Consider the following 12,424-nt stretch of genomic DNA (forward strand, 5'->3'; position numbering starts at 1 on the left):
AGAGACGTCCCTGTACTGCGCTGAGGTAAACCAGGTGCGGCGTTTGATTGGCAGAGCTGCCGCTGCTCGGCCTCTTCCTCTCGCTGCTGCCGCTGCCGCCCTGGTGCTCCTGTGGACCAGAGAGCGGAGCAGACAAGCTTGCTCTGCCTACCCGCTTCATGAGAAGAAGCAGCGGCAGTGGTGGTGGCAGCCCCTGGGAAGGTAAGCGCAGCGCCTTCTTTCTCTAGGCGGGGAGGAAGCCCGTTTTGCGCCACTTCCGCCAGCCTTTTGGTGAATGAGGCAGGTGGCAAACCGAGAAGGTGGCTGTGGGGTGGGGAGGAGGACTACTTACCCCCCTCGCAGTGTGCATAGGAATCCTTTTTTTTTATTATTTTAAATGTAGTCCTGCCCTCCACAAGGTCTGAGGGACAGTGGACAGGACTCCTGTGAAAAAAGTTTGCTGACCCCTGGGCTAGAGAGTCCAGGGCTTAGCCAGGAGCAGTGAGAATCTTGGAGCCAATGTGACTGTGTAGAAGTGAAAGATTTGTTGCACAAATTGGTGGCGGAGGAAGAAGGCAGGACAAAACGGAAAGCAATGGAGGAACGGAAAGGAAGCTATGAGGGATGTATAGATTTCTGGTTACTAGTGCTGAGCCCAGGTTCTGGTTAGTAGTGCTGAGCCCATCTTGGACAAGATGCCCTCAATGTACCCCTCTACCTCAGTAAGTATGTCCCTTCACTCCAATGATGGCAGCTGCTCCTCTGCCTCATCATTGCTAGCTGTCTGGACTGAACGGTGGGGGTGGAGACGCTCCTTGCTCATCTCCTCCATGTTGAAGCAAGAGGCTGATGAACAAGCAGGAGGTTGTTGTTAGTGGGGTGGGGGTGTCCTTGAGAGGTGCCCAATCTTGCCAACCCTTACACTGGACCTGCCAGTTTTCACAGAGCCTTGGGAAATGCTTGTTTGAAAGTCAAGCCTTTTGCCGTTGACTCCTTCTCACCATCCTAATCCCAGTTGTGTGGTAATTGAAGTTTTATTTACTAGTGGAGTCAGATGCTTCTAGTTGTGCTCTTCTTTACAGCTGTGTATAGGACGCGGGTGGCGCTATGGGTAAAACCTCAGTGCCTAGGACTTGCCGAACGTATGGTCGGCGGTTCAAATCCCCGCGGCGGGGTGAGCTCCCGTCGTTCGGTCCCAGCTCCTGCCCACCTAGCAGTTCGAAAGCACCCCTTAGTACAAGTAGATAAATAGGTACCGCTTTATAGCGGGAAGGTAAACGGCATTTCCGTGCACTGCGCTGGTGCTGGCTCGCCAGAGCAGCTTCGTCACGCTGGCTATGTGACCCGGAAGTGTCTTCGGACAGCGCTGGCTCCCGGCCTCTTAAACGAGCTGAGCGCATAACCCTAGAGTCGGACACGACTGGCCCGTACGGGCAGGGGTACCTTTACCTTTACCTTTATAGACATTGCACAAAACCTAGTTGTTTAGGAAGGTCTTTAGCTCAAAAAACAGACTCTTCTTGTTATGACTTTGTTAGGGCTGCTTTCCGTTGTGCTCTTTTGGTTTATGAGTGGATATTTTTGGTGTGTTTTTTAACGTTATTTCCTGATTTGGTTTCGTTTTATGCACATTTTACCATAAACTACTTTGAGGTTGTTGGGCTTTGATTTGTTTGAGGATATAATTTTTCAAAAATGTTACCTTCTGGTGCCTTTCGTTTACTGCCAAAGCAGTTAGAGAAGAGACCCACAGAACTATATCTTAACGCTGTTGAGACACAGCAGAATCTTGGTTTTTTCCATCTGACTGTTGAATTGAATATGGTCTTGTGAGAAAGTTAAAAGGAATAAAATCGAGAGAGTATTGAAAAACAAAAATTATGATGTAATCTGCTTCCAGGAAACGCATATCGCGAAAAAACATAAACATATCTTGAAGAACAAAAAATTAGGAGTAGAGTTTATAAATTCGGAGATAAATAAAAAGAAAGGTGTTGTGATATATGTAAAAAAGAAGTGGGATCCCATACAAATTTGTAAAGATGAAGAAGGAAGAATTTTAGGGGTACAGTTAAATTTCCAGGGGGAAAAAATCAATGTTGTGACGGTATACGCCCCGAATAAAAACAAAGCAGAGTTTTTTGAGAAACTCGAAAGAATCTTACTAGATCTAGAAACGCATAAACTAATCCTGCTTGGGGACCTTAACGGGGTCCCAGTGCCGGAGTTGGATAGGAGCGAAAAGAGAGGGAAGTTAGATAGGGGAAAGCTGCTGAAATCTTTTAAAGACCTGGAGGAGAATCTGGATTTAATCGATGTGTGGAGGTATAAAAATCCTACCTCCAAGCAATTCACTCACTATTCAGAACCTCATCAAAGCTGGGGAAGAATAGACCAAATTTGGGTGACAAGAAATCTTATTTTAAGGGTAAAAAGATGTGAAATCCTACCCAGGACGCTTTCTGATCACTGTGCACTGGTTATGGAAATTAAAGGGGGATTTAAGGGACAATTTAGATGGAGGTTGGATGAAAATCTACTGGATATTGATGATGTGAAAGAAAAGGTCAAAGGCGCCCTGAAGGAGTATTTTGATTGGAATCTGAAGGGGGAACCCACCATAGATACGGTATGGGATGCCAGTAAGTCGGTCATGAGGGGTATCTTAATTCAACAAAATAATTACAGGAGGAAAATGCGAGAACAAAAGAAAGTAGAAATTCTTACAGAACTGAGAAACTTTGAGAGGAAACTGACCATAAACCCAGCAGATGAGGAGGCCATTCGTGCTATAAAGGTGCTGCAGGCCCAGTACTCAGCTATATTAAACCAAGAATCGGACTGGAGAATCAAATATATGAGGCAGAGGTATTTTGAATCGGCAAATAAAATGGGAAAGTTACTTGCGTGGCAGCTGAGAAAGAGGAAAAAGCAAAATGTGATAAGTAAAATAATAATGGAAGATAATATTATTGAAGATCCAGAGGAAATAGAAAAAGGGTTTGTTCAGTTTTTTGGAAATTTATATGAGAGAGGGACAGAAGATAGATTAGAAATTGAAAGATACTTGGAGCAGGATAGAGGAAAATATATCTCAGAAGAGGACAGAACGCGGTTAAACAGGGAAGTTACTGTAAACGAAGTTATCGAGGCCATTAATAGGATGAAAAATGGTAAGGCCCCTGGGCCGGATGGTCTGCCCTCAAAATATTATAAAATACTAGGAGAACTCCTCGCTCCGGTGCTTAGAGATGTTATTAATAATATCCTCCAGGGAGGGAAAATTCCTGGCTCCTGGAAGGAGGCATATATAACTCTGGTTCCAAAATCAGAAACTGAGAAAACAGATATAAAAAATTTTAGGCCAATCTCTCTGCTTAATAATGATTATAAGATCTTTGCCGATATAATGGCTAGTAGACTGAAGAAGCTATTAATGAAACATATACATAAAGACCAAGCGGGATTCCTTCCTAATCGTTATCAGAAAGACAACGTTCGTCATATATTAAATATTATCGAATATTTAGATACAAGGATAGATGTTCCAGCCGCCCTAATCTTTATAGATGCCGAAAAGGCGTTTGATAACGTTTCCTGGGAATTCCTATCATTATGCTTGGAAAAGGCAGGTATCGAGGGCCCCTATTTGAAAGGCATTAAAGCAATATACTCGGAACAACAGGCCATGCTGATCATAAATAACAACCTGACCAAATCATTTAAGATCGAAAAAGGTACAAGACAGGGTTGCCCTTTGTCCCCCTTGTTATTTATAATGGTCTTGGAAGTTATCGCAAACAGAATAAGAGATGCAGTGAACGTGAAGGGGATTAGAATTGGAAGGAAAGAATTCAAGCTAAAGGCATATGCAGATGACCTAGTCCTATCCCTGGAAGAACCATTGGACAGCGTTTGCAAGTTGATAGAATTGTTAGAGGAATTCGGCAGACTGTCAGGATTTAGATTAAATAGGAAGAAAACAAAAATCTTAACAAAGAATTTGGCCAATGAAGATAAATCCCAATTGGAACAAAGGACAGGTATTAAAATTGTGAATAAGGTAAAATACTTGGGAATTTGGCTATCTCCAAAAAATATAAATTTGGTTGAAGATAATTATGACAAGATTTGGCAAGAAATTAAAAAGGATCTGGATACCTGGCAGAGGCTGAAGCTCTCATGGACGGGGAGGATGGCGGCGATTAAAATGTGTATCCTTCCAAGGTTACTGTTTCTGTTTCAAAATATCCCGATAATTAAGGGCATCACCCGTTTTAGTAACTGGCAAAAAACGTTGACTAAGTTTATCTGGCAGGGGAAGAGAGCCAGGATAAAGTTTAAATACCTGACAGATGCAAGAGAGAGAGGGGGGTTTGCGGTACCGAATTTAAGGCTATATCACGAGGCAGCCTGTTTAAGCTGGTTAAAGGAGTGGGCCACCCTTAGGAATACTGATTTATTGGATCTGGAGGGTTTTGACATTAGGTTCGGGTGGCACGCTTACCTGTGGCAGGAGAAAGGTGAGGTGCACAGAGGGTTTTCAAGTCATATAATTAGAGGTTCACTACTGGCGGTGTGGAATAGATATAAAAAAATGATTGAAAAAGGGACCCCCTGGTGGCTCTCCCCAGTGGATATCATTAGATTAAAAAAACCAAACATGACGGATGAAAGATGGACCTATGAGGATCTTCTGATAAAGACAGAAGAAGGTTGGAAGATGAAACCTTATGATGAGTTGAAAGATAAGATAAAAGAATGGCTACTCTTTCACCAGATTAATGCACTGTGGGGTGAGCACAAGAAACAGGGGGTGAGGGATAAAAAATCAAGATATCAGGTGGAAATTCTAGAGAGTAATGATAAACACCTCTCCAAACTATATAAACAATAATTGGAATGGGATACAAGAGAGGACTTGGTGAAGGGCGTGATGGTAAAGTGGGATAGAGACCTAGGATATAATATTGATTACAGTAAATGGCGAACACTCTGGAGGAAGGGTATGAAATTCACAGCGTGTGCAACCCTCAGAGAAAACTTAGAGAAGATGGTGTACCGTTGGTACTTGACTCCAGCAAAGTTAGGAAAGATGTATAAGACTGTCGATAATCGCTGCTGGAGATGTAAAGATAAGATCGGGACTTTTTTCCACATTTGGTGGACTTGTGAGGCTGTAAAGGAATTCTGGGGAAAGATTTATGATGAACTGAAAAATTTTTTAAAATATAACTTCCCCAAAAAACCTGAACTGTTTCTCCTGGGTATGATTGATGAGGAAATAAAAAAACCAGATCAAACCTTCTTCCAATATGCGTCAGTTGCAGCCAGGATCTTAATTGCACAAAAATGGAAATCCCCTGATATACCCACGATTGGAGAGTGGCAAGTGAAACTATATCAATATATAGAACTAGCGAGATTAACACAGAAAATAAGGCAAAATAACACCATGAAACATAAAGTTGAATGGAAGAATTTTTTAATTTATGTTAAGAACAATATTGGCATTAGTAACACAACAGCAGAAGATAGTTAACACCCTCGATGTATAATACGAATGTAAGCTCTACTGCAAAGATTATATGATGGTTATGTAATTCCATACCAATGTTGAATGGAAGTCTGCTTTTTATCGTTTTTTCTTTCTTTTTTATTCTTTTTCTTTCTTCTTTCTTTTTTTTTCCCTTCTTTTTTATTCCAATTTGGAATAAAATAGGAATTTCTGTAATCTGTTTTCTTCTTCTTTCTTTCTTTTTTTTGTCTCTTTTACCTTTTTAATTGTGTGTACATATGTATCTGATATATGATGTGTAATGTGTAACTTTTTTCTAATAAAAAAAAAATGAATATGGTCTTGTGAGTTTCGTTTTGCAGATATGTAAAAGATCATTTCCAGGTGACTACGATTATAATAGCATAAAAAATATTTCTTAAATTCTGACAGAGAATACATGTTTCAATTATGCAAAAGAAAAGCTGGCTTTAATGACTTGATTTGTTTAATACTGGCAGATGAAATCTTCTTAAGGATTCTTCATTCTGATGAGAAAGAGCTTGAAGAAGCACGGGAAATTTTATGTAAAATAGAGCGGCGTGACCTGTATAAGTACCTGGGACAGACTCAGCCCCCAGAGGGCATGGAAATTACGAAGGTGGGCACAGTTTCTCAAGTTACATTGGTTTGTTCACTCTGCCAACTTGTTAAGTGTGATCATAGAGTAACGTACTGGTTGGTTTTTTCAGTACCAATTTGCTTACCTCTGGCTTCTATCTCTCTTTACATTAAAACATTTAAAAAAATGTCCAGTAGCACCTTAGAGACCAACTAAGCTTGTTCTGGGTATAAACTCTTGTGTGCATGCACACTTCTTCAGATACACTGAAACAGAAGTCACCAGACCCTTATATATAGTGGGAGGGTGGGGTGGGGTTTTTCTCAGAAGGGTAGTAAGAGATGGGTGATTGACTCAATGGGTATGGTAAACGACTGCAATTAGTCCTACAGGAAAAAGCAAGGGATAGTATGGAGATGACCAAAAATCGATTTAGCATATGTAATGAGACAAGAATCCAATATCTCTATTCAGACCAGGTCTCTCCATAGTGTCTCTTTACATACTCTCTATCTCAGTATCCCTCACAGATCACTAATCTCTCCCCTGCTCCCCTATCTTGCCGCAAATGCCTTGCAAAAGCCTGCCTGAGCAGGTGAATGGTCCATGAAGTGCCTGGGGAGGCCATCTCTGTCACTTCTCTCTCCAGCCACGCCACAATGCAGAAACAACAACTACCACTTTCTAGACTGAAAAGAACCTTTGGAAAAGCCCACACCTTCTTTGCCAGCACAAGCTGACTAGTCATGATGCAACTGAGGGCAACATCTTTGTTGCATTTCTCTCCTGCTCCCACGTCCAAGCTGCTGAAAAAGTCCACTGGATGTTGGGCAAAGGCTGTTCTTGCCTGCCCTTCCCTATCACATGGGCATCCTGCATGAAATGAGTGAGGAAGGCATCCCCATTGTTCCTTCCCCTCCCCTGAATCCTGAAACAAATTGCCTTTCTGAGCAATAAAGGGAGTGGTAGCTACCACTCTTCCTCTCCTCTCTAGGCCACCTTTGTCTCAAAATGCACAGGCTAGCAACTTTTTATCTTCCTCCATATATCCTCAACATTCCCTCCAAAGAGTAGACGTAGGATTGTATTTGCAGAGTGGAAACAGGCATGCTCTTTTAACTTCAGAAGCAGCACTGCACAACAGAGCAATCACTATAAAGGCCACAAACAGGCCCCTTCTTCAGTAAAGCTCATAGGTGTGTTGGGGTGCCATAAGTGGTTTTCATGGGTACTAGGTTGGTAACCCCTGGATTAAGCATTAAGTACAAGAGCTTCAATAGAGTTACTAGGTTTTACAATAGTTTGCATCAACTTGTTGGATAACAACAACAATAGTAATAATAAATTCTTACCTGTACCCCGGTCATCTGACTGGGTTGCCCCAGCTAGTTTGGCTTTCAACATCATAAAAGCATGGTAAAACATTGAACATTTCTCAACAATAATAAAATGTTGCAACCTTCTTTCCTTTTTCTCTAATGGATAACTAATTTTGCCTTAGTCTGCCTGAAGAGAAGCTGTGACAGCATTAAAAGTCATGACTACTGATGGTCATGGTATGGTGATATCAAATACCTTATTTGTCACATTGTACAGTGCGTGAGAGAGAAAATTATTTTGAAAATTAATCATGGGTCTGGTTCATTAGTTTCTGAGAGTATGATTCAAATACACAAAAAAGTAAAAGGTTTTATACCCTGCAGGAACGATGTAGTAAGATGGCTGAAGAAATTGCCAAGTCCCAGCCCAGTACATTATCTCACAAGCCTGGATTAAAGCCTGAAGACTTTATTGTTGATGTAAGAATAATCTCTTTAAATGCTCATTTTAAATGATTTTGATTTCTTAACATATGTGCCTACAATGCACTTTAGTACATTTTTATTTTTGACTTGCCTCTGTGAAGGTTATCAACATGGATTATGGAATGAAAAAGAAGAACCCTGTCAATAATGTGCGTTTCTACTGCAAGTCTGACCTCAATAAGGCATTCAGAATTTCTAAAGAACAAGTAAGTAAGGTTCGGGTGTGTGTGTTTCTGCCTGTTTTATTACGATAGCATTTTAAAGAGTATCTGAATACATGTGAAAATGACTACAAAATTGCATGGCAATAGTAGCAACCGAGTTCTAATATCACCTGTTATGTAAGTGCCCACTGAATGCAAGTGATTTTAAGGTAGAATTCCCCTGTGCAAACATTCCTGTAACTGAATGGTGCTGCTGAGAAATTTGCTGAAGCTTTTTCTGACAAGGTGATAAAATTAAGTGTACAGTGGTGCCTCGCAAGACGAAATTAATTCGTTCCGCAAGTCTCTTCGTCTTGCGAGTTTTTAGTCTTGCGATGCAGGGTTTCCCATAGGAATGCATTGAAAATCAATTAATGCGTTCCTAGGGAAACCGCCTTCAGACCAGGTCCGGGGACAGTCTGTCCCCTGACCTCTTCTGAAGGCTGGGGGGGGGCGAAAGTCTTTGCTCCCCCCGCCTGCATTCAAAAGCCCTCCGGGACAGCGGAGAAACGTGCTGCGTTTCTCCGCTCTCCCGGGAAGGCAGGCAGGGGGGAGCAAAGACTTTTGCCCCCCGCTGGCCTTCAGAAGAGGTCCAGGACCTCTTCTGAAGGCTGGCGGGGGGCAAAAGTCTTTGCTCCCCCCCTGCCTTCAAAAGATGTCCGCCCAGGGTTCGCGGACCTCTCCGCAAGCAGTGGCAGCGCTGCCGCAGCTTGCGGAGAGTTGCCGGCATGCCGAAGCCTGGGCGCGCTGAGATCAGCGCGCCCAGGCTTCGCGGCCCCGCCCCCGGCATCGGGGCATGGTCCCGATGGCGGGCGGCGGGGGGAGGCGTTCCCGCCCGTCCACCGGCATCAGGGCATGGTCCCGATGGCGGGCAGTGGGGGGAGGCGTTCCCGTCCGCCGCCCGGCATCGGGGCATGGTCCGGGGCTTTTAAATTGCCCCGGAACAGTGGAGAAGTCCCCCGCTGTCCCGGGGCTTTTTAAAATGCTGGCGGGCGATAGCGGAGGCTTCGCTCCCGCCCCGCCAGCATTTTAAGATCGCCCCGACAGCGGAGAAGTTCCCCGCTGTCCCGGGGCTTTTTAAAATGCTGGCGGGCGACAGCGGAGGCGCTTCCCCGCTGTCCCGGAGATTTCCCTATGGGCTTTCGTCTTGCGAAGGAAGCCCATAGGGAACTTCGTCTTGCGAAGCGCCTCCAAAACGGAAAACCCTTTCGTCTAGCGGGTTTTCCGTCTTGCGAGGCGTTCGTCTTGCGGGGTACCACTGTATGTGACTTCTTTTTCCTTCTGTCTTAAGGTTTCAAAGCTCTTACCAGAAAAATTTGAAGAGCAGCAAATCAGGGTTTATTGTAAGACAGCAGATGAAGAGACTATCTGTGATGCTAGAAAATATTTCGTTCAGTGGTGTATAGACAACAATTTCACTAAACCACAGGTAAGAAAGGTTTAACATTGAGCAGGTGCATCTCAATGTAGAATCATAGAATTGTAGAGTTGTAAGGGACCCTGAGTATCATCTAGTTAGTCCAATGCAGTAATATGCAGCTATTCCATACGGGGATTGAACCTGCAACTTTGGCGTTCTCAGCAGCACACTCTAACCAACTGAGCTATGAGAGTCAGATCTACCTCATTCTCTGTATTCCTTTTGTTCATCACCTGCTCATTCTTCCATAGTCTCCTCTATCACCAACCCATTATTACTTCTGCACATTATGAACACAAGGGACTTGAGAATTCTAAAAATCTCAGAAATCTCGTTGGAGGACAATCTAGCCTTTATGTTTACATTCTAAAACAACTGTAATACTACCACTAACTAGAAGTTTTGTATCTGTTATGTTTATTAATTTCCTTGGAAATGATGAATACATAAAATTTGTTGAGAGGGGACTACCACAAATAAATGGGGTACAGCATGAGTCACCCATTACCCTTTCCTGACAGTTTGAAAGGGCAGTGCAAGAATGTTTTTCTTGTAAAATGATGTGTAAAAAGGCTCCAATGAGTGTCATGCTCCACTTGCCAAGAAGATGACAGAATGTATTGACTGTTAATTTCCAGTGCACAACTGAACTTCTTTTCTTCATTTTGATGCTTTGATAGGATGGTGATATTGTTGCCCCTGAACTTACACCAATGAAAGCAGACTGGAATGTAGTCAAAGATGACGAAAAGCATGATTCAAAGAAAAACAGTTCTACTCCAAAGCCCAGAAAGTCACTTTTTAAAGACTAGAAAAACTTTTCTGTTGAATGATTCCGGTTTGTACAACAAGGTTGTGTTATAAAAACATGGAAACATGGAAAGAAAAGCATTAGTGGAAAATGTCAGTCTTAGCTCAGACGAGTTAAAATTCCATTTGTTGTAGATTTCACATGGACATTTGATGACTGGCAATGTTCTTATTTTGTTAATTCAAATGTGTGCCGGTGAAGAAAGGTCTACTTTCAAAAACAGGTTGTATCCAATGTTAGTCCTACTCAGAACAGAACTGCTGAAATTAATGGACATGGCTAATATAGCTCCATTAATTTCAGTGTGTTTGCTCTGAGTACAACTTAGTTGGATAAAGCTCAAAAGTTTTTGGGAAAAACCACAAAAACCGCCATTCTATTTCAAAACTTCTTTCATTTTCTTAAGATCAGCACAATAGTATAATTTCTCCACTATGATAAATGTTATATATGAAACCTATTGTGGGGAAAGGGGACAAGCCTATGCCATTTGCCTATCTTCTGTTTATGATAAAAGTGCTTATCCTACTGTTCTTTTTAGCTGCCATTCCCTCAAATCATGATAGTCAGTATATGTTCATTTAGAGCTAAACATGCCTTGGCACAATCAAGGATATACTATTTTATAAAGTTACCTTTTTAACTTCAATGCTTACCTTTTATATAACCCAACAAAATACTTGCAGTACCAAAACAACCAATTATTGAATGTATCTTAGCCATTAAGCACTAGGTAGAGAGGAAATGAATCTGAAGCAAATTTCAGACCAGGGAGTTTTGCCTGTTATGTTTCAAACCGACTTGAATGTATTTTTAATCTCTCATATTTTCAAAGATTTGTTGTCTTTGTATGGAATAGTATATATTGTTCCTTAAAAATTTTTTGGGGGAGAAACACAGTTTTATGATGTGGCACTTTATGCTGACAGAAAATGGGTTTGTGTGAGAGAAGTGTGCTGTTAAATGTGAGAACAGAGTTTCTGAAACTTCACTTAACGAACCTAAGGCTCAGAAGAAATGTATACACCATTTAAGAACTATGGATTGGGATAGAGAGATGTCCTTCTGCAAACAGAATGGCTCCTCATCACAGAAGGGACTACAGCAAAGGTACCTACTGTAGGAAGCTGGGAAGCCACTTACACCATCAACCCCCCCGCCCCCGTGTCTCTTTCTGTACTGAGCAGATTTACAGGGCCATTGCATTTGGGAGTTGAATCCCACTCCCTTCACCAGCGGGATAGTTCAAAGGAATGTTAGATCCATGCCAGTATTTAAAATGAAGTTGCATTGTGGGGTTCTCTTAAAACTTAGGGCTGAAAAATTAAACGTTTAGGGCATTATCAGGTGCTCTGTTGAATTTACTGCCAGCACACAGCACCTGAATCTAGAATTATTTCACCAGAACACACTTTCACCCAACACGCTTTCACACGAGGAGAGCGCTGTTCAGAAATATCCAACATTTCTAGTGCTGCAGTCAGAGTACGGGTAGCTAACCTGTGACCTTCCAGATATCAGTGAACTGCAGCTGCTATAATCCCTGATTGTTTGCCATGTCTGGTGCTGATGTGAATTGGGAGTCCCAAAAACATCTAGACTAGACTATGCAAGAAGAGACCTCAAACTCAGTGGCTCAATTGTTTGAGCTCCGTAAGATTGGATTAAAAGGGAGCTGCTTGCATCCTGAGCCTTCGTTTTGACATTAAATTGCTTCATAAAAACAGGTTAAGGTAACATACATAGAGCTATTTTCTCCAAAGCTATATTCAATTGTCAGACTGGTTAGAATTATAATTATATATTTTGTGTGCCTGTATATTAATCTTTTTTCCTGTGCATATCAACTGAGTAATAAAACCCCTTTAAAAACCCCTAATGGTCTATACCTAATATGTTCAGAACTTGACTGGACTTTTCAGTGTGTTACAAAGAGCCAATTTCAGTAAAGTAAAATTCAAACTTGAGCAAATCTGGAACTCTGTAGTTACAATACCAATGGGCAATTTATCCCAGTTCATTTATTGGGACCGGCAGTAGGCACAGTTGGTTTCCTTTGCTTGCCACAGTGATGTCTTCGGAATCTG

At 42.0% G+C, this 12,424-nt stretch overlaps 1 protein-coding gene across 1 annotated transcript in view; it reads left to right on the forward strand.

The window, feature by feature from the left end:
• The window catches only part of SAMHD1 (SAM and HD domain containing deoxynucleoside triphosphate triphosphohydrolase 1), a 35,018-nt gene extending 22,807 nt beyond the window's left edge, over positions 1-12,211 (forward strand). The window contains exons 12-16 of the mRNA XM_077929191.1: positions 5,998-6,137; positions 7,802-7,897; positions 8,005-8,109; positions 9,398-9,535; positions 10,207-12,211. Coding sequence (XP_077785317.1) covers positions 5,998-6,137; positions 7,802-7,897; positions 8,005-8,109; positions 9,398-9,535; positions 10,207-10,338 — 611 coding nt within the window. The 3' untranslated portion in view covers positions 10,339-12,211. The remainder of the gene's footprint in view (positions 1-5,997; positions 6,138-7,801; positions 7,898-8,004; positions 8,110-9,397; positions 9,536-10,206) is intronic.
• The last annotated feature ends 213 nt before the right edge of the window (positions 12,212-12,424 follow it).

Source organism: Podarcis muralis, chromosome 5 (genome assembly GCF_964188315.1).
Source record: "Podarcis muralis chromosome 5, rPodMur119.hap1.1, whole genome shotgun sequence".
Taxonomy (NCBI): domain Eukaryota; kingdom Metazoa; phylum Chordata; class Lepidosauria; order Squamata; family Lacertidae; genus Podarcis; species Podarcis muralis.